Raw genomic sequence first — 25,867 nt, forward strand, 5'->3', positions numbered from 1 at the left:
TGCAGTCTTTTTCCAAACCTTTGCAGTGGCCCCTCCATACTATAGATGATGCAACCAGCTAGAATGCTCTCCACGGTACATCTGCAGAATTCTGTGACATACCAAGTCTCCCCAAACTCCCAGTGAAATATCGCCTCTGTTGTGCCACCTATATGTTGGGCCCAGGTTAGATCTTAGAAGATATTGGACCAGATGCATGCTGGAGTGGGAGATGGGAGTGGGAGATGCTTCTGGTCTCCAGTTATATCAAAATAAACTTTATTTAAAATGAAACATATTTACAAGAATAAGCAATGCAAAGCCTTTTCATTGTTACATTCATAGTTCTTGCATTAAGTAGTGTTCTAATACACTCTTCATACCCAGTAGGACTTGTCACTCATGGGACCCCCTGGAGTGGTACACAACCACAATATTCGACAGGTTCCCTCACCCAACCTGGCCATTACCTGTCCAATAGCGGAAGAACTCTTCATTATGGCCGTTCCCTGCCGAGATGTGTTAGCTGCAGTAAGCTTCTTTTGCAAGGACGAGGCTGAGGACGAACCCAAGTGCAGGACACAGGCGCGGAGGCAGAGTCGTGAGGCGTTAGCACTGTTGCGAACAGGGAACTGGTATCCAGGAGAGTCTTTACACAGAGACAAGGTTAACATAGAGTATCCAGGAAATGATACCGAGCTTAGAACTGACAGTCCTGAGGAATCAGGAAACGAGGTTTACTCACACTAGAGTTGACCAACGAACTGACAAAGCATGGCTGTGACACCCGAGTTTTATCCTATGTTCGCTAATGGGAACCAGGTGTGCTGTAATTAGTGGAACTGGAAATGATTGGAAATCAGACAAGGGGATTAAGGCCCAATTAAGGAGGTAATAGCAAGATGGGGAATTGTCAGACAGGACCATGACAGTACCCCCCCCCCCCCACCCCACCCAAATGGAAGCCTCTAGGCGATCCTCCAGGACTGTCCGGATGGTCGCGATGTAAGTCTTGGATGAGAGAGGAGCCCAGGATGAAGAAGCGGCGAACCCAGGAACGCTCCTCTGGGCCGTGCCCTTCCCAGTCGACCAGGTATTGGAGGCCCCTGGCCCGACGGCGCACATCTAGTAGCCGCCGGACGGTGTATGCCGGGTAGTTGTCGATGATCCGGGCGGGTGGAGGGGTGGAAGCCTGAAAAGTAGGGTGGCTGTGCATAGATCTTGGTAGTTTTAAGTCAGACTGCTGTGGGACTGATGATACTTTCGACGTCGAAAGGTCTCAGGAAGCGAGGGGCGAGTTTTTTTTAAATGTTCGTTTTTGAGAGGGATGTTTTTAGATGAAAGCCACACCACCTGCCCACGTCAATACTCGGGCGCAGGAGTCCCTGTGTCGATCGGCAATCCTCCTATTGCGATCGGCTGATCTGAGCATGGCCGTGCGTGTGTCTTCCCTAACCTTGCGGCGCCGAACGATATGGGCCTGAACAGACGGCACCGCAATCTCCGCTTCTTGCGCGGGGAGCAGCGGGGGTTGGTACCCAAGGGAGCACTCAAAGGGAGACCTCCCGATGGCAGTACTAACCAGAGAGCTGTGGGCGTACTCAACCCACGCGGGGTGATCACTCCAGGTAGACGGGTTGTGGCTGTTATACAACGTAGCGTCGCCTCCAAGTCCTGGTTGACCCGTTCCGTTTGCCCGTTCGTCTGTGGGTGGAAGCCGGATGACAGGCTGACCGAGGCACCTAAGGCTTGACAGAAGGCCTTCCATACCTGCGAGATGAATTGGGGACCTCGATCGGAGACGGTGTCCGCGGGAATTCCGTGGAGGCGGAAGACGTGGCAGACGAGAAGCTCTGCGGTTTCCTGAGCAGAAGGGAGTTTAGGGAGGGCTACAAAGTGCACCGTATTAGAAAACCACGGTGAGTGTGGTGGTGTTTCCATGTGAAGGGGGTAGACCAGTGACGAAATGTAAGGCGATGTGCGACCAAGGACGACCAGGGACAGGTAGAGGACGAAGTAATCCCGCAGGTGGCCGATGAGAGGCTTTTCCCCGGGCACAGACGGAACATGCAGGGACATCGGAACCGGTATCCGCCTCCATAGAAGGCCACCAGAAGTGTCTTTTCAGGAGAGCCAGTGTCCGATCACCCCCGGGGTGGCAGGCGAACCGAGATGTGTGCCCCCACCGGAGAACCTGAGATCTGACAGAATCAGCCACAAAAAGGCGATCGGCGGGTCCAGTGCCGGGTCATCCTGTTGGGTTTCCTTTACTATGGACAATCTCCCAAGTGAGAGTTGCCATCACACAGGATGGTGGGAGGATAGTCTCCGGGCTGGAAGTGTCCTCCTTTGGAGTTGTATTGGCGGGAGAGCGCGTCCGACTTCCCGTTCTTGGACCCTGGACGGTACGCGAGGGAAAACTAGAACCGTCCAAAAAATAATGCCCAACGGGCCTGGCGGGAGTTCAAACGTTTGGCGGTCTGAATATATCCCAGGCTCTTATGACCAGCCCAAGCAATGAACGGGTGTTCCGCCCCCTCCAGCCAGTGCCTCCACTCCTCCAATTCTAGCTTGACCGCCAGTAGTTCCCGATTCCCCAAAAGAAGGCACAGGGATGAAGCTTTTCATCCGGACTTGATCGGTGGGACAGGACTGCTCCTACCCTGGAGTCGGAGGCGTCAAATTCAACAATACATCGATGAGAGGGGTCCGGTTGGACCAGGATTAAGGCCCAATTAGGAGGGTAATAGCAAGATGGGGAATTGCCAGACGGGACCATGACAGCTTCAGTATGTCCCTCAGCGGATCCTCCTACAGTCTGGCATGTGCCGGTCGGTGTCATTCCTCTATGGAGATCTCAACGCGCCAGCAAACCAACAGCTTTCGGGCGCCTTTCACTGCCTGCGTGATCTTCCAGCAGCACTTGATGTCCATCTGTGTGTGTGTCCCTGACTCAGAGAGAGTCCTCTTTCACGCAGCTGCCCTGGACAAACGGTGACACGGGCCCCTGCATCTTTCTCCTCACCCACAGACCGTCAACTACAATCCACCAACACTCGAAGAAGTTATTCTTCACAGAACCCTGGGCCAGAGGTGGATATGCTTTGGCCTATAAATAACTCAAGCCGCTTCACAGAAACATTATTAGATAGAATTTCTGAATAAGGAACTATAAGAACGTGTGAGCATTAAGTTGGGCAGCCTGGATGGTTTTAAAGTTATCTTAATGGAGGAAGAGAGTTAGGGATAAAGGGAGATTTAAGGAGGGAATTCTGGAGCCTAGTTTCGGAGAAGCATAGGCATAAAGCCAAGGTTAATGCGTTTATAATAAAGAATATGTAAGGAACTAGTAATGGAGCTGTGCAGGCAACGTGGGAAAGTATAAGGCTGGAGGAGATTCAGAGAACGAGAAGAATGCAGTCCGGAAGGATTTGAAAACCAAGATCAGAATCTTAAAAACCAAGCATTGATCAGCTCAGAATCAATTTAGGTCTGTACACATATTAATGGGATCTCTACTTACTTTTGCTAAACAAAATTACTTTAAAATAGTCAAATAAAAAACAAACGTTTCCAAATCAGAGCAAGTCCTCCTTACCTTGTTACACGACGTGCACTGTGAATATAAACCGCACTCCCCGGCTCGCTCTCCAAACGCAGTGAATTATGCACAGCCCCGTTAACATTCACAGTTAGTACTTTTCAGCCAGGAGGCATGTTGGATCTTCATTGTTAGTTTTCTAGAATCGGAGGGGATTGCTTCTGTTTTAGCGTTGGCTGCATATCCCGTTAACTCTTTGGACCTGAAGGAGCTGGGTGCTTTCGGTAATTGCTGTAACTCTTTCTACACGCGAACTAAGCGCATGTATCTGCAGGTGTAAATCTGATTCTGTGTCTCCACGTTCGAACATGTCACGCAAGACAACCGTCCTTCCTACGACTGCACACCGTCCTTTGGTGTCCCCCCCCCCCCCCCCCCATCCTAGTAAAACCAATTAAGGTGATTGAATTTACTACAATTGTACACCAAACATACCAATCTAACTGTTGAGACGTTGAACTGAACACGAAAACGCTTGAGAACTGCCAACGTCGAAATAACACAGATCATTTGCAAAAAAGTTCACACTTATTGTTCTTCTGGTAATGCCCATTGAAGTTTTCTTCCCTCCTGTGCCCGGGGGCTACTTTCAAACCGGTGATTGAATTGTGATTACAAAGGATCAGCCGGTGGCGGGTAAGGAGAAATTAGTCGAGGTGACGGACCCGGGAATTCTTTCCTCTCTCAGAGTGATTTTGACCAATGGTTTAATGTTTCTGATTACATCTGGCGGGTATTTTTTGTTTTGGCATTCTAATGGAAGATACTGCCAACATCTGGTGGGTCGGGCAGTATTTGTGGAAAGGGTTTCAGGGCGAGGGGTAATTGGGGTAACTATCGGTCACTGACTATCGGAGTTCGAGGTTCCGTTCAGTCTTCGCCTAATGGAGCTAAAGCGAAGGGGTTACTGTGGGTTATTCCAAGGAACAGCTGGTGTGTTGTCGTTCATAAAGTCGCGGGATTTACTGCGGAGGCTATGTTTGGTGTAACTTCATTTAGTGAAACTACATGCATTGATTGCTATAATTGCACAGACTACTTGAATTACTCCATTCACAAATGAAGTTATCGAATGCATTCAGCGCTACAATGACACAGAAAATGAAAATGCAGATGCAGAAAACCCGAGATAAAATGAACATGTAACAAGCAAATTGCTGAAAGGACTCAGCAAGTCAGGCAGCATCAATAGAAAGGAAGAAATAGTCGACGTTTCGGGCCGAGACCCTTCTTCATGACCCTTCGCCAGAATAAAAAGGTGGGTGGGAGGGGGAACAGTAGATTGCAGGTGAAGCCAGGTGAGTAGGAAAGGGAAAGGGCTGGAGAGGAAGGAATCTGATAGGAGAGGAGAGTGGACCATAGGAGAAAGAGAAGGAGGAGGAGACAAAGGGGGAGGTGATAGGCAGGTGAGAAAAGGTAAGAGGCCAGAGTAGGGAATAGAAGAAGAGGGGAAGGAGAGGGATATTTTTCACTCGAAGCGGAAATTGCTATTCATGGCATCAGATTGGAGGCTACCTACATGGAATTTAATAGTGCAATACTGAGGGTGGCCTCACCGTGGAATAAGAGGAAGCCATGGACCGACATATCGAAATGGAAATGGGAATGGCAATTAAGATATTTGGCCACCGGAAAGTTCCGATTTTGGCGGATGGAGCGGAAGTGCTCGACGAAGCAGTCCCCTAATTTCCGACGGGTTTCACCAATGTAGACGAGGCCGTATCGGGAGCACCGGACGCAATATTCGATCCCAGCAGATTTACAGGTGATGTGCTGCCTCATCAGGAAGGGCTGTTTGGGGCCCTGAATGGTGGTAAGGGAGGAGGTGTATAGGCAGGTGTAGTAGCTTGGCCGCTTGCAAGGATAAATGCCGGGAAGGAGATTATTGGGATTGGCCGAATGGACAAGGGAATCGCTAAGAGAGCGATTTCTGTGGAAAGAAGGGGGTGAGATAAAGATGTGTTTGAAGATAGGATCCTTCTGGAGATTGTGGAGAATGATGTGCTGGAAATGGAGGCTCATGGGGTAGTAGGTAAGAATAAGAGGAATTTTATCACTTTTAAGGTGGCGGGAAGACGGCGTGAGCGCGGATGTGGGGAAATGGAGGAGAAGCGGACGAGGTCAGCATTAATGATGGAGGAAAGGAACCCCGTTCTTTAAAGACCGACTCTGATGTTTAATGTTACATGTACTCAGCAGAAGACCCTTCTGCTTTAAACATTAACACCGCTTCTCCTTCCATAAGTGCTGTCTGACTGCTGAATTTTGCAGAATTTTCTGATTTGTTTTAGATTTCTGGTATCTGTGGACTTAATATACAGTATATACAACGCGCACGCACACACACACACTCACACACACACACACATACATACACACACATACATACACACACACATACACATACATACACACATACACATACACATACACATACACACACACACATACACACGCTCTACATGAGAGAGAGAGAGAGAGAGAGAGAGAAAGAAATGGATATTTAGACATATAGATACATAATTCTTGCGTAGGATGTATTTTGTACTTTCATTTTGATTGGATCGATTAAACGGGTGTATTTAATTTTTTTGCTGCATATTAAATATGCTTTCAGTATTTAAACTGGATTTGAAGGGCCGTACAAATGCAATGCACCTCTAAACAACTCAGTCTGTGGAAATTAAAGAGCAAAGAATTGGGAATGGGAGATAACCAGCATCTTTCGAGTCTATTTTGCTCTTCCTTAATATTCTGATTGATATTCTTCTCCACGCCATTCTTCAACACAATCCACATTACTCCTGATTTCCTTAATGCCCATAAATAGAATGAACACCGGGACTGAGCCTCTGCGGCCTTCCAGAGAAGAGAATTCCAAAGAATCTCAGAGCTACCTGGACTGTATCTCTTCCCACCCCGTCACTTGTAAAAATGCTATTCCCTTCTCTCAATTCCTCCGTCTCTGCCGCATCTGCTCTCAAGAAGAGGTTTTTCATTCCAGAACTAATGAGATGTCCTCCTTCTTAAAATAGAGAGGCTTTCCTTCCTCCACCATCAACGCTGCCCTCGCTCGCGTCTCCTCCATTTCATACTCCATCCACCCGCCACCCCAACATGGATAGGGTTCCTCTTGTCTTCATCTACCACGCCACCGGCCTCCAGCTCCATAACTTCCGCCACCTTCAAAGGGATGCTACCACCAAGCGCTCCACCCCCGACCCCGTTTTCTGCTTTCCATAAGGATCGCTGCCTACGCGACCCCGTTGTCCATTCGCCCCCCCCCCCCCCACACTGATCTCCCTTCTGGTACTTACCCTTGCAAGTGGAAAAAGCGCCACACACGTCCCTACATCTCGTCCCTCACTACCATTCAGGGACCCAAACCGTCCTTCCAGATGAGGTGAAACCTGAGTCTGTGGGGATCATCTTCTGTATCAGGCGCTCCCGTTGTGGCCTCCTGCACATCCGTGAGGCCCGACATAGGTTGGGAGACCGCTTCGCACCTCCGCCAGAGAAAAAAAGCGGGATCTCCCAGTGACCATCCATGTCAATTCTACTTCCCATTCCGACATATCAGACCATGGCCTTTCCCCACTGCCACGATGAGACCACACTTAGGTTGAAGGGGCAATACCTTATGTTCAGTCTGGGTAGCCTCCAACCTGATGGCATGACATGGATTTCTCAAACTTCTGGCATTGCCTCCCCCCTCATCATTCCCTATTCCCATTTCCCTCCCTCACCTTACTTCCTTACCTGGCCATCACCTCCCTGTGGTGCTCCTATCCCTTCCCTTTCTCCCGTGGCCTTCTGTCCTCTCCTATCAGATTCCCCGTTGTCCCGCCTTTTTTTCTCTTTCACCACTCGATTTCCCAGCTCTTTACCCCTTTCCCTCTCTCGGTTTCACCTATCAACTATTATCTAGTATTTCTTCCTCCCCTCTCCCGCCCTCTTACTCTGACCACTGCTCTTATTTCCAGTCCTGATGGAGGGTCTCAGCCCAAAACGCCGACTGTTTTACTCTTTTTCCACAGACGCTGCCCGGCCTGCTGAGTTCCTCCAGCATTTTGTGTGTAATACTTTGATTTCCAGCATCTGCAGATTTTATTTTGTTTGAGAATTCCAATGGTTCCACTCCCTTAAGTGAAGAAATATTTCCTAACTTCTCTCCCATTCTCAACCTCTGCTCCCTGTCCAAAACTCTACGGCCAAGGAAATATCCTTCCTGTGTTTGGTCGATCTCGCCTGTTAATGATTTTGCATGCTCGAATTAGATCTCTCATTGGTTTTGAACTCTGCCGAATCCAGTCCCAATCCACTCAACCTCCCCTAATGAAGCAAATTCACCAGTCCCGAAATCTGCCTGCGCGATTTCCGCCGAATTTACACCAATAAGTCTGCAATGTCAAATAAAACCCGCGAGAAGAGCTTTCTATCCGCGCAATTCCAGAGAAATCTCCTTTTATTTCAATCCTTGGTTTAACTGCACCACCATGTCCTTACATGAGTGCGTAACCAAGCGAAGCTCTTCATGTCTGAGGCGAGGGTTCCTCCGCGCTGTATACCACTCCGATTAATGTATGAATGCACCTTGCAGTGCAGTCTCTGTCACTTATTAGATGAAATCTCGCCAGCAGTGTTCTCCGCAGTAAATCCCTGGAATTTCTGAAGCACGACTCTTCAGCTGTTCCCAGAATAACCGACAGTAACCCCTCACTTTCGTCCCATTGTGCCGGAGAATGAATGGAGTCTCGGATTTGGTGACCGATAGTAACCTCGCAATGGAACTCCGTCAGGAAGTTTCAGAAACTCCCACTTTCGTGCATCTTTTCAATCAACCTGCAGCGTTTCTATGTATCTCGTTTAATTGTGACATACTGTGAGAACTATACAACCGACGGAAGCATTTTAAAAACGAATACTTTTTAAAAATGAATCTTTTTGAAAATAAATCTCTGTGTAGTATATGACGGCGCACGCCTATTTTGATAATAAATTTACTTCCAACTTTTTAACTAATTTACTGAAATCAAGTATTTGTCTGAAATCTTCTAATTCCAGTTGTGACATTTTGAAATTAAATTCACTATCACCTCCGCTCTGTGCATTGAACATAATTCGATATACTTCCAATAACAGGCTACTCGATATTAAAAAATCCTGTGTCCCGCCGGTTACTGAAAGCAAGTATGGAATGACAATTCCAACACGGATTTATAACTGAATAATACTTTTATAAGGCAGAGACTTCGGAATATGAATTTGAAATAGAAACTTTGTTATTTGCACTCTATTAAAGAATTGTTTATGTAAAAATAAAACAGCGCCACGGTGTTCTTAGTTCTTTCCGTTGTCTACATCGGTGATTAGCAAATTCTCCAGCAGGCGGATTAGGAGTCCGCTCGCGATTTAGGTCGCACTCACACTGCCTTGAAAAGTCGATGTTGCACCCGATCCGCCTCCCTGAGAGAGGGTAGACATCGCCTGTTGCCTCGTATGATTTGACATCAGCTGTGTCGCTCCTTTCACCCTGGCGGGGCATTCATCTTCGCCAATCCTTCTTATAGGCTGCTCCGCCGAACAAAGAGAACTGGGGGAAGTCAGTAGAATAGTTAAGCACATTTCAGAGCCTCTTACTGAAGGGAACTTTGTTTTCACATTCCACAATGAATTTGGCACTCGCTGTAATTTATAAACCAATAGCGCTGGGTATTTGTGAGTGTGTGTTTGGATGGGAGAACTGGTATGAATAAGGTTGAATTAATGAATAGAAATCACGTAATAAGGCTATTTGTATAGTTACTTCTCCAGTCTTAGCCTTGATGGGCCGAACGGCTCTCTTTAATTCCACAACGACCCTATAATTCTAAGGTATTTAAAATCCCATTTAGAAATAGGTCAGTGCGAATTTACCAGGCAATGGAATCACTGCACTGACTTTCTGGGCGCATTTTGGGTGCAATGTGCCAGTCTCTAGTGCTGTATACGCCACTCGTTGCCCATCCAAATTCCTTTCGGGACGTTGGGGTGAGCAGCTTTACTGCCGATTTAAAGAGCACTTCAAAGTACATTTATTATCAAAGTATGCATAAACGTTACAACCTTGAGATTCGTCTGCTTACAGGCAGCCACAAAACAAGGAACCTCTAATTGTGCAGGTATGCAGCCGAGCAGTAACCGAAATGCTGTCATGCACATAACCTTGGGTGCCATGCAGCTGGGAATTTTGGCTGACTGTCTCTAGAGAAAAAAGGCATGGAACATGGAATATAGAGCAGTGTAGCACAGTACAAGCTCTCGACCTACTGTTAACCTACTCTAAGATCAAACTAATGCTTTACTCCTATGTTACCCTTATTTTTCTTTCATCCATGTGCCTATCTAAGAGTCTCCAATGTAGATGCCTCTACCATGACCACTGCCAGTGTATTCCACGCACCCACCACTCTCTGTGTAAAAAGAACTACCTCTGACATTACCCTACACTTTGCTTCAGTCACTTTAAAATTATTCTCTCTTGTATTACTGATTTCTGCTCTGGGAAAATGGTGCAGGCTGTTCACTCTGTCAATACCTCTTATCTTGTACACCTTTGTCAAGCAACCTCTCATCCTGCTTCTCTCCAAAGGCAAAAGCCCTAGTTCACTCAACCTTTCCTCATAAGGCAAGCTCTGTAATGCAGGCAACATCCTGGTACGTCTCCTCTGCAACCTCTCAAAACGTTCCACATCCTCCCTATAATGAGGAGACTCGAAACAAACACAATGGTCCAAATGTGTTCTAACCAGTGCTTGGTAGAGCTGCAGCACTACCTCACAGCTCTTGAACTCAATCCCCCAGCTACTGAATGCCAACAAACCATACGCCTTCTTAACCACTCTAACAAATTGTGCAGCAACTTTAAGGGATCTAGGGACATGGACCCCAGAGATCCTTCTGTTCCTCTGCATTGCTAAGAATCCTGCTACTAACTCTGCACTGAATCTTAAAGTTGGACCTTCAAAAGTGTTATACTTCACTCTTTTCCAGATTGAACTGTAAAAGTTTTTTTTTTGCAACTTTTGGTATTAGAATGACATTGTCTAGCCAGAATTCATATGAAGGCTATGAGGCTCTTGCCAAAGATGCAACAGTGTAAGAGCACCAGAAGTGTGTTGCAGCTAGAATGTAAAGGGTAGAATCCAAGGAATTTATATTTTTCTCAGTAGCAGGATAAATCGAGATGAAAGGGAGCTGGATAATGAACAGGCACAATTGATATTGACTACAGCAAGGTAGCATTGTAGAAATGATGGGAGTACATTGCTCCCTACATGTCTTTTGGATATGATGTATGGTTTAGAGAATGTGTTTAGCCAAGCCCACACACACACACACACACACACACACACTGTGTACAGGGCTACATAGCTCATACCCATTAAGGTGACAATGGGTAATCGCACAATTCATCCATGAAATCTGGCTGGAAAAGAATAGCCACTTCCCTGCCTGGTGTTCTTTTCATTGCTGGTCTAAACTGAAGCTTTATTGTTCAAGTTCAAGTTTATTATCATCCGACTGTACATATATACAACCACATGAAACCATGTTCCTCTGGACCACAGTGCACCCACAATATTATATCACACAAAGCATAAAAAGCTAAATATTACCACCAATAAGTTAATAAAATATAATTCAAAATCCATGTGAACTGTGACCAGACTCTGCTGCAGACAACAGGGAAAACTTGTGGCTCACTTGGCTCTAAAAGGTATCATTTAACAAAGCAAGAACACTAAGTAACAGTTGCCACGATAGGCAAGTCACCAAGATTGGAAAGGGTTCTTTGTGAAATGGGAGCATCTTAGAGATAAGGGTGAACTCAATGAAAAGAGTTTTTCTCAAGAGGACAGCGGTTAAAGAAACTTGGATTTAAGTAACACAATTCCAACTTCAAGATAATATTAAAGACTGTCAGATGAAAATACTGTGGGGATATTTTATATCTTCTGAATAGAAGTGTATGAGATTATGAGAAGCAGTGAAAGAGTTAGACAGCCAGTATCTTTTCCCAGGGTGAAAATGTCTAATGTTAGAGGGCATGCATTTAAGGTGGGGTGGGTGGGGGGGGGGGAATTCAAAGGAGATGTACAGGACAAGTTTTTTTTGCACAGCGAGATCAATTTAATATCAGTGAATGTGTACAATATACAGCCTGAAATTATTACTCACCGCAGACATCCGCAAAACAGAAGGAAAACCCCAAAGAATGAATGACAGGAAAACGTTAGAACCCCAAAGTCCCCCTCCCCTCCCATGCACAAGCAGCCGCAAAGCATCAACCCTCTCCTCACCTGCCTCAGCAAAAGCATCAGACCCCCCCCCCCCCCAATCACCCGGCATGCAGGCAATGGCAAAGCTCCCAAAGGGACCAGAAACGAGAGTCCATCAAAAACCACTGCGCACCCAGCGGCTCTCTCTCTCTCTCTCTCTCTCTCTCTCTCTCACTAACAACGGAGAGAGGGGTATCACTCCTGCCACATTGAGAGTGGGGTGGGTATCTCGAATGCGTTCTCATGGGTGGTAACAGAGGCAATGTGATAGAAGTATTTAAGAAGCTCTTGAATAGGCACATGGATGGAGAGAGATGGACCCTGTGTAGGTCGAAGGGTTGTGTTTAGTTAGGTTTTTAATTACAAGTTTTATTAGTTTAGTACATCATGAGGCTGTCCCTGTGCTGTACTGTTTTACGTTCTATGAACGGCAAAGCAGAACCAGTGCTCCACTGAGAGATAATGAGGTTTTAGGAGGTGGGATATGTGGGGAAGGTGGTGAGTGTGGGGCGTGAGCCCCCTCAGTGAAAGGGGCGAATTGATGGTTGGTCTGTGTAATTTGGAAAAACCTGTCACATTTTGCTTTAATAACGTGGCGCATCCAATGTCTGGTATAAACGTTTTTAAGCTTAACATTTCAAAGAAACTTAAATTATTCTACAGCAAGATGTTCTGCAGTCTCTTTACCGTCCCGTATATTTGGCCAAGTATTCCTTTTAAGGTACGTACACTAAGCAAAAGCGCACATGTATACTAATTATTGCAAAGAGAAAGCATCGGAGTAATTATGATGTAAGTTTCAGATGTAAGCTTGACAACTACAGACCGCCCCGCTGTAACAGAACAATCACTTACAAAATAGCCCTATTCATTTTCCGTGGGTTTAATTTTAAACAAAAACCTTTTTTACGCATCTGAAAGTGAGCTGAGTCACGTTTGTTCCCACGTTCTCTCCGATGTGTCTTTTCGCGGGAAAACAAAAACAAAACACAAAAGAAATCAGAAGCCAAGTCAGAATGGGGCGCTCGCGGGAGGAGGAGGGGGGGGGCGCTCACTAAATCCCACAGGAAACCGAAGCTGATCGGTCCTTACAAATCATCCGATCTCTGGCCGCCAAGGAAATCTCTCCGTACCACTCCTCCCTTCCATCGGGGAAAAAAAATCCTGCTACTTGGCGACTTTAAAAGGGGGTTCTCCAAGGTAACTGGCGGTCAGAGCCGTGGCTGCCGATGGAGCGCTGGTTGGCTTGCTAGGCTTTAGCGCGGCGCCAGCGCTGTCACACTGAGCGGCGGTGCTGAAACTGGCGGTTAACGGCGATGTGGCCGCTTCTCCTGGCTCTGCTCTGGCCCTCAGCTCATCACTTGGCCGGCTGCCACCGGGGCGCCTGGGAGGGGACGGGACGGCGGGAGGCTTACTACCTGACGGACGGCCCCTACTGTGCGAAGTGGTCCGCCGCCCCGAGCGCTGCGAAGCAGCTGCGGTTTACCCAGATCAGCGACGGCGCCGAGATGGTTAAATCCATGTTGCAGAGCAACGGCCAGGTCCTGGAATGCTCCGTCACGGGAGATCAGGTCGCAGTCCGTTCCTTTATGAACGACTGCATGCTCCGGGCAGCGGACTCCCCCTTAACTGGGCGGATTCTCCTGAACCAGCAGTGGGCGACCGGTAGAGCCGAGTGCCTGAAGCTGCAGCTGAAAAGAGCCGCGAACTTGGGTCATTCCCAAGGAGACGTTGTTCCGCGCCGGTCGCCTCGGGAGGCTCGATCCAGTGGGGAAGCCGTTCTCCGCAGGAGGAAAAGAGGTTTCACTTACCCCGGCACCCTGTGGTGTGGGGCAGGGAACAACGCTAAGAGCTATGACCATTTGGGTAACTGCACTGAACAAAAACACCTTTATCGCTTTGCCGTTTCATTGAGGCGTTTTAATCCCCCTGGGCAGAATTGTTTGGCTGGACTTAAGGTCTTAAAGCCGACTCTTCAACGCAAAAGTTTGCAGCTACGGACTTGGTGGAGCGAATAAGTGCCGTACCCACGTTCCCGGTGTGGAGTAGTTCTGGCCGTAACTCACCTTTAAAACGGAGACACGAGACAGCACAGATGCTGGAGCAACCGAGAAACAGCCACGGAATTGTCAACGTTTCGGGTTGAAATCCTGATTCCCGGTTTTGACCCGAAATATTAACAATTCCCCCCCCCCCCAACAAACACATACACCACCACACATATGCCGCTTTACCCGCTGAATTCCCCCAATAGATTATCCGTTGCTCCAGATGCTAGTATCTTGCTGTCATTTGTGTTCCCAGAACGGAACGGCCTTGGCGTAACTACGTTTAAATCCCGTCCAGATTAAGGGTTGGAAATTTGAGTTTGAAACCGGAGCTGTAAAACAAAACCTGAAAATGGCAGAAACGCGCAGCAGGTCTGGCCGCAGCCGTGGAGGAGGGAAGTGTTTCTGTTTCTCCTTGCTGCCGAGCTTGCTGAGGGTTTCCAGCATTTTCTGGGTTTGGTTCCCACTTGCAGCATCCGCAGCTCCGGTGGGACCATCGTCGTTGCTGCCTGATTCCGCCGTCAGGTCGGTAACAGTCGGGCTTCGTGCCCTCCTCCAGTCCCGATGTAGGGTCTCGGCCCGAAACGCCGACTGTCCACTCTTTTCCGTAGATGCTGCCTGACCTGCTGAGTTCCTCCAGCGTTTTGTGCGCGGTGCTTTGGATTTCCAGCATCCGCGGAATTCACTCGTGTTTAAGGGTTCCTGTTCAGCCGTGTGCCAGGATTTTACTAACTTTTCTTTCTCTCTCTCAGGCCAGTTTTCTGAGACGGACAAGTGTTGCCGGGAACATGACCACTGTTCTCACGTGATCTACCCTTTCTCTTATTCCTACGGTCACAGGAACTTCAGGCTGCACACCATGAGCCACTGTGACTGCGATACTGAGTAAGTAGCGCCATTACCGACCTAGGGAGAGAACTTAATGGGAAAGTGGGGAAAGATTATAACGATAATTGGGACGTAACAGTGTGTGGTGAACTACATATACCTGTCTGGACACGCCCCCCCCCCCCCCCCCCCGCTGACTGCGCCTGTGGCTCCTCCCACAGACCCCGGTATAAAGGCGATTGGAGGCACTGCTCCTCCCTCAGTCTCCAGGATGTTGTTTGATGGTCTCTTGCTGCTGATAGTGCTGTCTTCCAGCTAATTAAAGCCTATTTCTCGCCTCACGTCTCCGAGAGTTATTGATGGTGCATCACAGTGGGGACAGGGGTCAGTAGTGTAAGGGGAAAGTGAACACTGTAAGGAAGCATGTTAAATTTGTAGATGTCTAATTTGCCTTCCCTCCCCTCTCTCACTCTCCAAATGGTTTCTCCACGTAGGTTAAAGCAGTGCTTGAGAAGAGTGAATGACACATCATCCCGGATTGTAGGTCAGGCCTTCTTCAATGTGTTAGAGGTCCCTTGCTTTGACTTGGCGTACAAGGAGCAGTGCGTGGAACGGTATTGGTATGGCTGGTGAGTTCATGTTTAATGGTGGCACTAAGTAAAGCTGTGGAGGTTACTCGCTGGAAGTTATTGTTACCAGCCTTCTCCCAGCTGAAGCATTCCTCCCAGCTACATCAGGAGCCTTCAAAGCCAAAAAATGTGCTTGACAGAGGCGGAGAGTGCTGAGAAGAGCAGCACAGGTAACAGCTGTGAGGGAGGAAACCAGGCCACAGGAAACACGTACTCCCCCTCTCTTTTTTTTTTAGTGTTTTTAGCATTTTTTAAAATTTCTGATTTTCACACCCAGTGTATCTTTGCTTCATTTACTAAAGAATGTCAGAGACAAATATTCCTTTAAAACAGGGATGAGGAGGAATTGCTTTAGCAAGTGGATGGTGAATTTGGGTATTAATTGCCTTAGATGGCTGTGGAAGCCAGCTCAATGGGTGCATTTAAAGCAGAGGTTGATCAGTTCTTAATTAGCAAGGGTGTCAAAAGTTACAGGGAGAAGGCGGGAGAATGGGGTTGAGAGGGATAATAAATCAGCCATGATGGAATGGTGGAGCAGACTTGATGGCTTAAATGGCCAGATTCTGGTCCTAGGTCTTATGATCTTGTGGCACAGAGCCCCTCATTTGATAAATGCTTTTTGTAAATAAAAATAATTAAATCATGAAGGCAGATTTCTGCTATTTCACCCTGAACATGCAAACACACTAAAGAATTTGTCCCACATTGAAACACGAATTCTCCTCAAAGTGTGAATTTATTTGTTTGACATGAATTTACATCCTTAAGACTATGTAATTTTCTGGTGAACAAAAGTCATTTGTAAATAGCTTCATTCGTGTTGATTTGTAATAAACCTGGTCACACATTCAAAATGCAGTGAAAACTGGGATGGAAAGACAAGTCACCAGGAACAAGGGATTAAGGTTCAGATGGGATAGTGGATAAGGTAGATTTACATTCATGTGGTACTCACGTCCCTTTCTGTGCACAGCCAATGAAATAAGTTTTGATTGTAGTCATTGTCGCAGTGTAAGAACTGTGACTAATAATGCTCCTACAAAGAGTGTTATGACCATGTGCTCTGCAATACAGTCATATGGACTTAATGGGTCTGACAATGGAGGAATCCATTTTTACTCATTAAGTCTATATCAGTTCTATAGCAGTTCAATCCAATTAGCCTTATTGCCTCTGATTCTCCACAGCCAGAGACTTGCATTTCTGTTCCTTTCCGTTTTTGAACTCCATGACTGTATTTGTCTTCGCTACTCTCCACAGCGGGGCAATCTAAATCCAAACTATTGCCTAAAAAACACAAGAAAGTTGGCAGATGCTGGAAATCCAAAGCAACACACACAAAATGCTAGGGGAACTCGGCAGGTCAGGCAGCATCTATGGAAGTGAATAGATAGTTGACATTTTGGGTTGAGACCTCCCTTCAGGACTGTAAAGGAAGGGGGAAGATGCCAGAATAAAAAGGTCCATGGGGGGAGGTGGGGAAGGAGGCTAGCTGGAAGATGATAGGTGAAGCCAGGTGGGAGGGGAAGGTCAAGGGCTGGAGAAGAAAGAATCTCAAGTCAAGTCAAGTCATGTCACTTTTATTATCATTTCGACCGTAACTGCTATATACAGTACATAGTAAAAATGAGACAACATTTTTGAGGACCATGGTGTTACATGGCACAGTACAAAAACTAGACTGAACTACGTAAAAAACAACAGAGAGATAAAAAAAAAACAACTACACTAGACTACAGACCTACCCAGGACTGCATAAAGTGCACAAAACAGTGTAGGCATTACAATAAATAATAAACAGGACAATAGGGCAGTAAGGTGTCAGTCCAGGCTTTGGGTATTGAGGAGTCTGATAGCTTGGGGGAAGAAACTGTTACATAGTCTGGTCATGAGAGCCCGAATGCTTCAGAGCCTTTCCCCAGACGGCAGGAGGAAGAAGAATCTGGTAGGAGAGGAGGGTGGACCATAGGAGAAAGGGATGGAGGAGAGGATCCAGGGGAAGTAATAGGCAAGTGAGAAGAAGTAAAAGGTCAGAGTGGGGAATAGAGGAAGGGTAAGAAAGACTTTGTCTTCATTTCACTTGACCCCATAGGAATGATGTTTCATATAGTTGTATACATGTAGTTGGTATAAAAAACAGGGGGAGAGGGGTTCAACAGATAGGTAATAGTTGAACCTTGGAGGGGTGAGGGATGATGAGCCAGGTGGATGAAGGGGAAGGGTGGAGCTGGGGGATGGAGGCAGGTAGGTGATGGATGGAAACAGACAAGGTTGAATGACCTTGAACTTGAATTTGAATCTCATCTTTTGAAACCTTTACCTATCATCTTCATTCTATGACTCTCCACCATCGCAAAGTTTTCAGTAATGTTGGTATTAGTTTGGATAGTTTCCTTCTCCTCTTCAAAGACCTCAGTTTAACGTTTCATCAAAAAATTAAATTATTGAATGTACTGCATGCCAGTCTGGATCTTTGCACACACATACCTGGAGAGGGATATGAACACACCACCTTTTGATACAGAGTGACTTCTAATGTTCAAGTTATAGTTTATGAGAGGATCGGTTGCAGTTATATCGAATGGAGAGAAGGTTGAAACTGACGGTATGATCGATCACTGTTCCTACACCTTCTGCTCTTATTCACATCAAAGTAATTTGTTTTTATGAAAACAATGTAAGTTTCTTATCATCACATCTACAACACTTAAGGAAACTAGATGCCCATATTATTTATTCTGCAATTTCACGTAATCCTTACTTCCCTGTGTACCCCAATGGATCTCCAATCCTTCTATTTTTGTTTCCTGTCTCATACAACCTCTCCAGTCCCATCCATATTTGTCCTCCTCCCCCCCCACCAGTTCCATCCCCCTATTCATCCACTGATAGACTCCCCTACTCCCCTGTCTGGTTCCAACCACCCTTTACCTCTCTCTAAATGGTTGCCATGAGGACCTCCTAACATATCAGATTCCAGGATTTGTAGCCTATCTTCTCCCATTGCACCTCTCCACCTTCCCCTTCCCCTCCCCCACCCAGGTCCACCTGCCCTTTTTCCTTGTCTGCTTCCATCCATCACCTACCTGCCTCCATCCCTCAGCTCTACCCTTCCCCTTCGTCCACCTGGCTCATCACCTCTCACCCCTCCAAGGTTCAACTATTAATTTTCTGTTGAACCCCTTTCCCTCTCTTCTTTATACCAACTATCATTCCTGTCCATTGTTAGTCCACAAGACCATAAGATATAAGAGCAGGGTTCATTTCCCTCTCAGCCCCAATCTGCTGCCTTCTCCCCATAGCCCTTCATGCCCTGACTAATCAGGAACGTATTAACGTCTGCATACACCCAATGACCTGGCCTCCCCAGCCACCTGTGTCAATGAATTCCACAGACTCACCACTGTCTGGTTGAAGAGATTCCTCCTGATCTCCATTCTAAATGGACATCCCTCTAATCTGAGGCTAAGACTCCCCCACCATAGGAAACATCCTCTAGTCCTGGTGCAGGGTCTCAACTTGAAACATCGACAATTCCTTTTCCCCTGTAGGTGCTGCCTGATCTGCTGAATTCCTCCAGCAGCTTGTATTTGCTTACAGGTTCCAGTATTTGTGGTCTCTTGGGTCACTGCTGATTTCGTGGGTACTTTGTAAAATCTTGTGTAGAGGTTAATTTTCAAATCCCCATTGTTGCTGGTCAAACATGATCAAATAGAGTTTCAGAATTAACGTCTACATAATAAATAAGTGAAAGAATCATGGTTCATTTAGACCTTTGCAAAGTAATATGATACTTTATTAATTCAGAATCAGAACCAGGTTTATTATCATTGATGAATCATTAAATTTGTTGTTTAGTGGCAACAGTACAGTGCAAGACATAAAATTACTGTAAGTTTCAAAATGAAGTGCAAAAGACAAGTGATGAGTTAGTGTTTAGAGATTCATGGGCAGGTCAGAACTCTGTTGGATTTGGGGAAGAACTCTTTTTAAAACATTGAGTTTGGGTCCTCAACTAAATCACCAATCCTAATGAGTGGGTACAGACAGAAGAACTTTCTCAAATGTTATACCCTAGTAGATTAATTTTTCAGCTAACAACTTCCAAATGTTCAGATGTTGATTAAATTATCTAGGTGGCATGGCAATGCTGTACAATATTTCTTTATAACGAATGCAACCATTTAGAGTGTAAGGAGGGTTTTAATTATTTCCATTCATGTTTGAAAGGTGCAAGAGGTATGATCATATTCTTGTTGCTGTACCAAGAAAATCTGTGCTCTTTGATTACGGAGGAGATCTGATCGATAAGCCAACAATAGAGCCGAAATCCGATTCCTTTTTCCCAGCAACCTTGCCTTGGATGAGTAGCAGGCCATCAGTTACAGCCGCTAAACCAGAAGCTACAAGTCAGCAGTCAACCCTCGGCCAAGTACTCAATGCGGCAGAAGACCTCCTTAAAGTCATGGCGACTGTCACTCAGAGCTCAGTCCACGGCAATGTGCCCGGGACTGCAAGCAGTTCTGTAAATGAGAAGACTGACATTTTGTTGGACAAAGCCAAGCAGAAGAAGAAGAAAAGAAGGAAAGGCAAAAAGAGAAGAAAGGGGAAAGGGAAGAAGAAGAATCGTAAAGGTAAACTTGGTTCCAAAGGCAGCAAGGCAACGAATGTCATTGAAAAGAAAATTCAGAACAAGGAGTATTTCACTGAGATTGAGAAGACCGGAAGCAGTAATGAACTTGACCAACATTTATTTGATAACTCTTTGGATTCAGTGATAAATAGAGATATATTTAATAACATGATGAATGATGACTCCCACAGAGTGGATAGCTACACACAACTACATAAGACATCTACTGAGACAGTGCCCAAACCTGATCGGAGATTTCAGCATCTCAGAATGGAAGACGATACTCCTCTGTCGGTGACACAGAACCCTTCAGCTGAATTCTATAGAGAAAATCTGACTGCCAAATTATGGCACGAGCCAGTTATTGGGCATCAGTCCTACACAGAAGGAACATTCACCTTGGCGCCCACTGAACCAAACCCTAATTCCCGCTCCTTCAAAAAAGAAACTTCTGTTTTAACACTGATTACTCCTCGACAAGAGGAGACAACAACTCCATCAGTTACCCACACAGTGCCCAAACAGGTGGCACTAAATTCTACGTTGAAACCAAACCACTTAGTTCCCCCAGTTGGCAACGTAATCAAGAAACCATGGCGTAAAAAGGGCAGGAGAAGACACAATCTAAAATCTCGGCAAAAAAGAAAGATGACTATACCAACAGCACCTGGCCAGGTTATTGATGGAGATGTTGAAACGTAGTGTTGCAGCAAAATTCCCATTGACCTCATAACAATGTATGTACGTACCAAATCAAACTGTACTGTAATACTTTAACATTTTGTGAATGGTGAAATAATGCATGACTTTACAGCTGATTAGTGGACAACACAGAGATAGACTAGAAATATACACAACACTGATACTTCTTGTGATAAGTTTTGATTCTTTATTGTTTTACATTTGTACAGATGGACTTAACTGCATCATAGAAAGGAATCTTTATAAAGTTTAATAAATTTAACACCTTTTAATCATCTTGCTGTGTACATTTAGTTTAAGCTTACTTGTATATATCAAGCTGCCATGTTCTAAACATAGAAAACACAGAAAACCTACAGCTCAATACAGGCCCTTCGGCCCACAAAGTTGTGCCGAACATGTCCCTGCCTTAGAAATTACTAGGCTTACCCATAGCCCTCTATTTTTCTAAGCTCCATGTACCTATCCAAAAGTCTCTTAAAAAACCTTATCATATCCGCCTCCACCACTGTTGCCGGCAGCCCATTCCATGCACTCATCACTCTCTGCATAAAAAACTTACCCCTGACATCTCTTCTGTATCTACTCCCCAGCACCTTAAACCTATGTCTTCTTGTGGCAATCACTTCAGCCCTTGGAAAAAGCCTCTGACTATCCACACGATCAATGCCTCTCATCATCTTATATACCTCTACCAGGTCACCTCTCATTCTCCGTCGCTCCAAGGAGAAAAGGCCAAGTTCACTCAACCTGTTTTCATAAGGCATGCTCCCCGATTCAGGCAACTTCCTTGTAAATCTCCTCTGCACCCTTTCTATGGCTTCCACATCCTTCCTGTAGTGACACGACCAGAACTGAGCACAGTACTCCAAGTGGGGTCTGACCAGGGTCCTATATAGCTGCAACATTACCTCTCGGCTCCTAAATTCAATTCCACAATTAATAAAGGCCAATACACCGTATGCCTTCTTAACCACAAAGTCAACCTGCGCAGCTGCTTTGAGCATCCTATGGACTCAGACCTCAAGATCCCTCTGATCCCCCACACTGCCAAGAGTCTTACCATTAATACTATATTCTGCCATCATATTTGACCTACCAATTGAGCTACCTATTACTTATCTATTGAGCAAAATTCACATATTTATCACAATTCACCCTTTTCCTACAAGGCAATTTCAACAAATGGCACCATTGGCCAGAGTAAAGTTTATAAAGGTAACATTTAATTAAGAATGATATAGCTTATTTGAAATGTCTGTATGAAGATTGATTGATTAGTTGTAGGAGCAGTAATTTACAGTCACTACCATTTCCTCTTTGAATACATATGAAAATAAAAATAACAACATAGAACAGTACAGCTCAGGAACAGCCCATTCAGCCCACAATATTGTGCCAAACCAGCTAAAAAGCAAATCAGAAACACCCAAACACTAATCCTTTCTACCTTCACCATGTCCATATCAAATTAATGATTTGATTCCCACCAGTTGTTTCAAAAAAACATTTATTCTTGAAATGATGAAGTACTTCTATAATCATCTCTTATCATCTCATAACCTTAAACCTTCTGAGCATCATCATTACAATCTTTCTGGAATAGAACCCTTTTGAACTTTTGGGTCCACATTTACCAAAGTGTTTTTGATTATTTATTATGTTGATCTGTTTGATATGATTGGGCTTTTAATGACTTTACAGAACATGACACACACATATTTAATTGTCCAACCACAGAAAGGGGTTGGTGGAGTCAGTCTGTGTCCTTGCTTACTGTTTGAAGCACATCTCAGTGTAATAAGTTATGAGAGGAAACATGCTGGGGAATGCTTGGTGAAGGCAGGATTGGACTCAACAACAATGAAGCTGCAGCCGAATCTACTAGAAATACTGAGTGCCACATAAAGAGTTGCTGGGGGTGAATTATGGAGTGATTGGATTCTGTGGCATCATCTATGCAAGATGCAAGCAACTGCAACTAGATGAAAAAAGGGCAATTTCTAAAAGCTACACACGTGTTTGTGTGCATATGCAGTCAGTGGCCACTTTATTAAGTGCAACTGCCCGTTAATGCAATTACTTAACTTGCTAATCATGTGGCAGAAACTCGATGCATAAAAGCATACAGACATAGTCAGTTGTTGTTCAGACCAAACATCAGAATGGGGAAGAAATGTGATCTAAGTGACTTGACAGTGGAATGATGGTTGGTGCCAGACGGGGTGGCTTGAGTATTTCAGAAATTGATCTGGAATTTTCATGTGCAGAGTTTACAGAGGATGGTGCAAGAGACAAAGAAACATCCAGTGAGCAGCAGTTCTGTGGGCAAAAACACCTTGTAAATGAGCGAAGACAGGGAAGGTCAGAGGCTGGACTGGTTCAAACTGACAGGAAGGAGACAGTATCTCAGATACCCACGTGTTGCAACAGAGGTGTGCAGAAGAGCATCGCAGAACACACACCTTGACATTGAAGTGGGTGGGCTACTACAGCAGAAGACCACAATATATGGAGATACACGAAGTGGCCACTTTATTAGGTACCTCCTGGACCAAAGAGTGCCTACTGAGAGAGAGAGAGTGAGTGAGTGAGTGAGTGAGTGAGTGTGTGTGTGTGTATTGGTAGAAAATATAGACACAAAAATATCAGTTTAACAAAGAATGTTCAATGGATATTTAGGATATACAAGTTTTCCATAAGTGAAATGTAACTTTTCAAATGGTACAATGAACTGGCCTGACCTACACACTTCACCTTAAGAATCAACCACCACAAAAGAGCATGGTTTCCAGCTTTCTCAAAGTTAAAGTTTATTTATAATGCTCCTCCATGGTACAGCATTTCAGATAAATGTAAATCTGCCTTTATAAAATAACGAATCACTACCAAAATATTTGGGATACAGAATAAAAAGCTCACTCTAAAAATAAGCTACGTAACCATAATTTAAAAGGAGTCGCTGTAGCCTTTTGAAATCCTATATTCTACACACAGCAGTGAAATAATGCTTTAAATGGTGAATCATGCTGTTTGATCGTGGTTGTTATTTTTGAATTCACTCATAGCTTGTGGGCATTTATTACTCATTAGTTGCAAGCCATTAGAGCAAAATGAACTGTAGTGTATTATTAATAAGAATCTCTTATAAGTGAAGCATAGTTCTCAGTTTTATTGGAAGAAAAAAATCTAAAATCCTGTACTTAATCAAATATTCTCCAATAGTTTTTAAGTACCTTTATTAATATTTTACACAACTAAAGCCATGAATTATTAATAAAGATGAGCACAATAAGTTTATCCAGTTAACAATATAGATGAATATTAAGGAGCGGGTACCTGTTTTGCATTTATTGTTTTGTTTCCTTACTTAATTTCTCATTTGTTTTTATGTCCTCTTCTGTAAACAGTAACACTTCATTCTACAACATCCAGTGCCTCTTTGGTACATTATGCAAACGGCCTTCATTTTTGTATAAATCCTCATGATTTAGGTTTCCCCACAAAAGTGACAGTTGATCCACTCTTTATGCTGTTGCTCTAATTGACATTTCAATCCTACATAGACCAGGTTTAAGACGGATTCACCATTTTATATGTCCTATATAGTCTAATATAGTATTAGGTTATGCCATTGGTAGGTTAGTGGAGAAATCTTCTGGCTTGTATCATTTACAAAGTGACAAGACAAGCGCAGAATTAGGGCTTTGGCCCATTATGTCTGCTCTGCCATTTCATCATGGCTGATTTATTATCCCTCTCAACAGGATTCTCCTGCCTTCTGCCCATAACTTTTGGGCTTTACTAATCAAGAACCTCTCAACAAATGCTTTAACTACACCCATTGTCTGGGCCTCCATAGCAGTCTGTGGAAATGACTAACAGATTCACCACCTTCTGGCAAAAGGTGGTCCTCCTCACCTCCATTCTAAATGGTTGTCCTCCCGAGGCTGTGCCCTCTGGTCCTGGGCTAGCCCATTGTAGGAAACACCCTCGCCATGTTCACTCTACTTAGGCCTTTCAAAATTTGATAGGTTTCAATGAGATTCTTGTAACCTCCATTGAGTACAGGCTCAAAGCTATCAAATGTACGTAAGAGCCAGCACAAGAGGGGAGTATATTCCTTAGAAATTATAACTTGCAAAGCAATTTTAAGCTTTGATTTGAAAATTATAAATTCATTTATCTAATCTCAACTATGCCTTTCTATGGATGAAGGGAATGGGAGTGAATGATGCTGACTGCACAAGTTATGTTGTATTTATTCTGAATTCAACTGACGGAAAAAAAAGCTACTCAACCACACATTTGCAAAACAGACACAAAATAGAACAAGTGAAAGATATCCTCCCCCCCGATAATTTGTACAATGTTCCATATTTCATCATAGCAGCGTATTCACATGCTTATTTGCATATCCACACAAACTGCTGAAAATGCAAAGAGTAATCAGATCGCATTTAGATGGACAAAGGAAATAAAGGTTCAACATCATTATGTGCAGGAACATAAATAGAACAATAAACAACAGCCCTTCAATCCACCATATCTTAATCAACCACGATGCCAAACTCATCCATCTGCCTGGATAAAGACCATAAACTTCTATTCCTTGCTTGTTCTGGTGTCATTTAAATGAAGTGTTGTGACACAGGATTACGCTGAGATAGAAGGAAATGCAGACTAAGTTTTGTTTTAAAAGCTCAGTGAAAAGCATCACAAACTAGGCCTTCCATCCAAATTTGTCCATGTTGACCAGGTTGCTTAACTGAGCTAGTTTCATTTACCCTTGTTTGGCATGTCCACACAGGGATTCCCAAACTGGGGTCCACAGACATCTCAGTTAATAGTAATGCTCCATAGCACAAAAGAGTTTGGGAACCCCTGCATTTAAGCCTTTCTTTATCCATGTATCTGCCCAAATGTCTTTTAAATGTCATAATTGTAGCCGCCTCTATCACCTTCTCTGGAAGCTTGCTCTGTAACACAGGACTCTCCATCAGCAACTGAACTCACCAAACATTTAAACTTAAAGAATGGAACAAGATTACAATAGCTAATTTTCAGAATCAGATTGACTAGCAGCACTTAACCGTAAGAGGTATTTACACTGAAATGGAAATTTA

General features: G+C 44.7%; 2 protein-coding genes across 3 annotated transcripts in view; one reads left to right on the forward strand and one right to left on the reverse strand.

The window, feature by feature from the left end:
• Positions 1 to 3,602, reverse strand: part of LOC140731727 (adenine phosphoribosyltransferase) — a 40,506-nt gene extending 36,904 nt beyond the window's left edge. The window contains exon 1 of one of the 2 annotated variants that reach the window (XM_073053453.1): positions 3,578 to 3,602. The gene's annotated coding sequence lies outside the window, so the exon portion shown is untranslated. The remainder of the gene's footprint in view (positions 1 to 3,577) is intronic. The other variant, XM_073053454.1, reaches the window with a different exon arrangement.
• Positions 3,603 to 13,120: 9,518 nt separating this feature from the next.
• Positions 13,121 to 21,017, forward strand: proca1 (protein interacting with cyclin A1). The gene is made up of 4 exons (XM_073053455.1): positions 13,121 to 13,767; positions 14,702 to 14,834; positions 15,272 to 15,406; positions 19,637 to 21,017. Exons 1-4 carry the CDS (start codon positions 13,218 to 13,220, stop codon positions 20,739 to 20,741), a joined length of 1,923 nt encoding a protein of 640 aa, XP_072909556.1. The 5' UTR covers positions 13,121 to 13,217; the 3' UTR covers positions 20,742 to 21,017.
• The last annotated feature ends 4,850 nt before the right edge of the window (positions 21,018 to 25,867 follow it).

The sequence above is a fragment of the Hemitrygon akajei genome, chromosome 8 (genome assembly GCF_048418815.1).
Source record: "Hemitrygon akajei chromosome 8, sHemAka1.3, whole genome shotgun sequence".
Classification (NCBI taxonomy): Eukaryota; Metazoa; Chordata; class Chondrichthyes; order Myliobatiformes; family Dasyatidae; genus Hemitrygon; species Hemitrygon akajei.

Bases quoted from the DNA above. Each gene is read 5' to 3' on its own strand.
- proca1 (XM_073053455.1), top strand. From the start codon at position 13,218: ATGTGGCCGCTTCTCCTGGCTCTGCTCTGGCCCTCAGCTCATCACTTG. The intron at 13,768-14,701 runs GTAACTGCACTG...TCTCTCTCTCAG, and splicing joins TAAGAGCTATGACCATTTGG to GCCAGTTTTCTGAGACGGAC. The intron at 14,835-15,271 runs GTAAGTAGCGCC...TTCTCCACGTAG, and splicing joins CACTGTGACTGCGATACTGA to GTTAAAGCAGTGCTTGAGAA.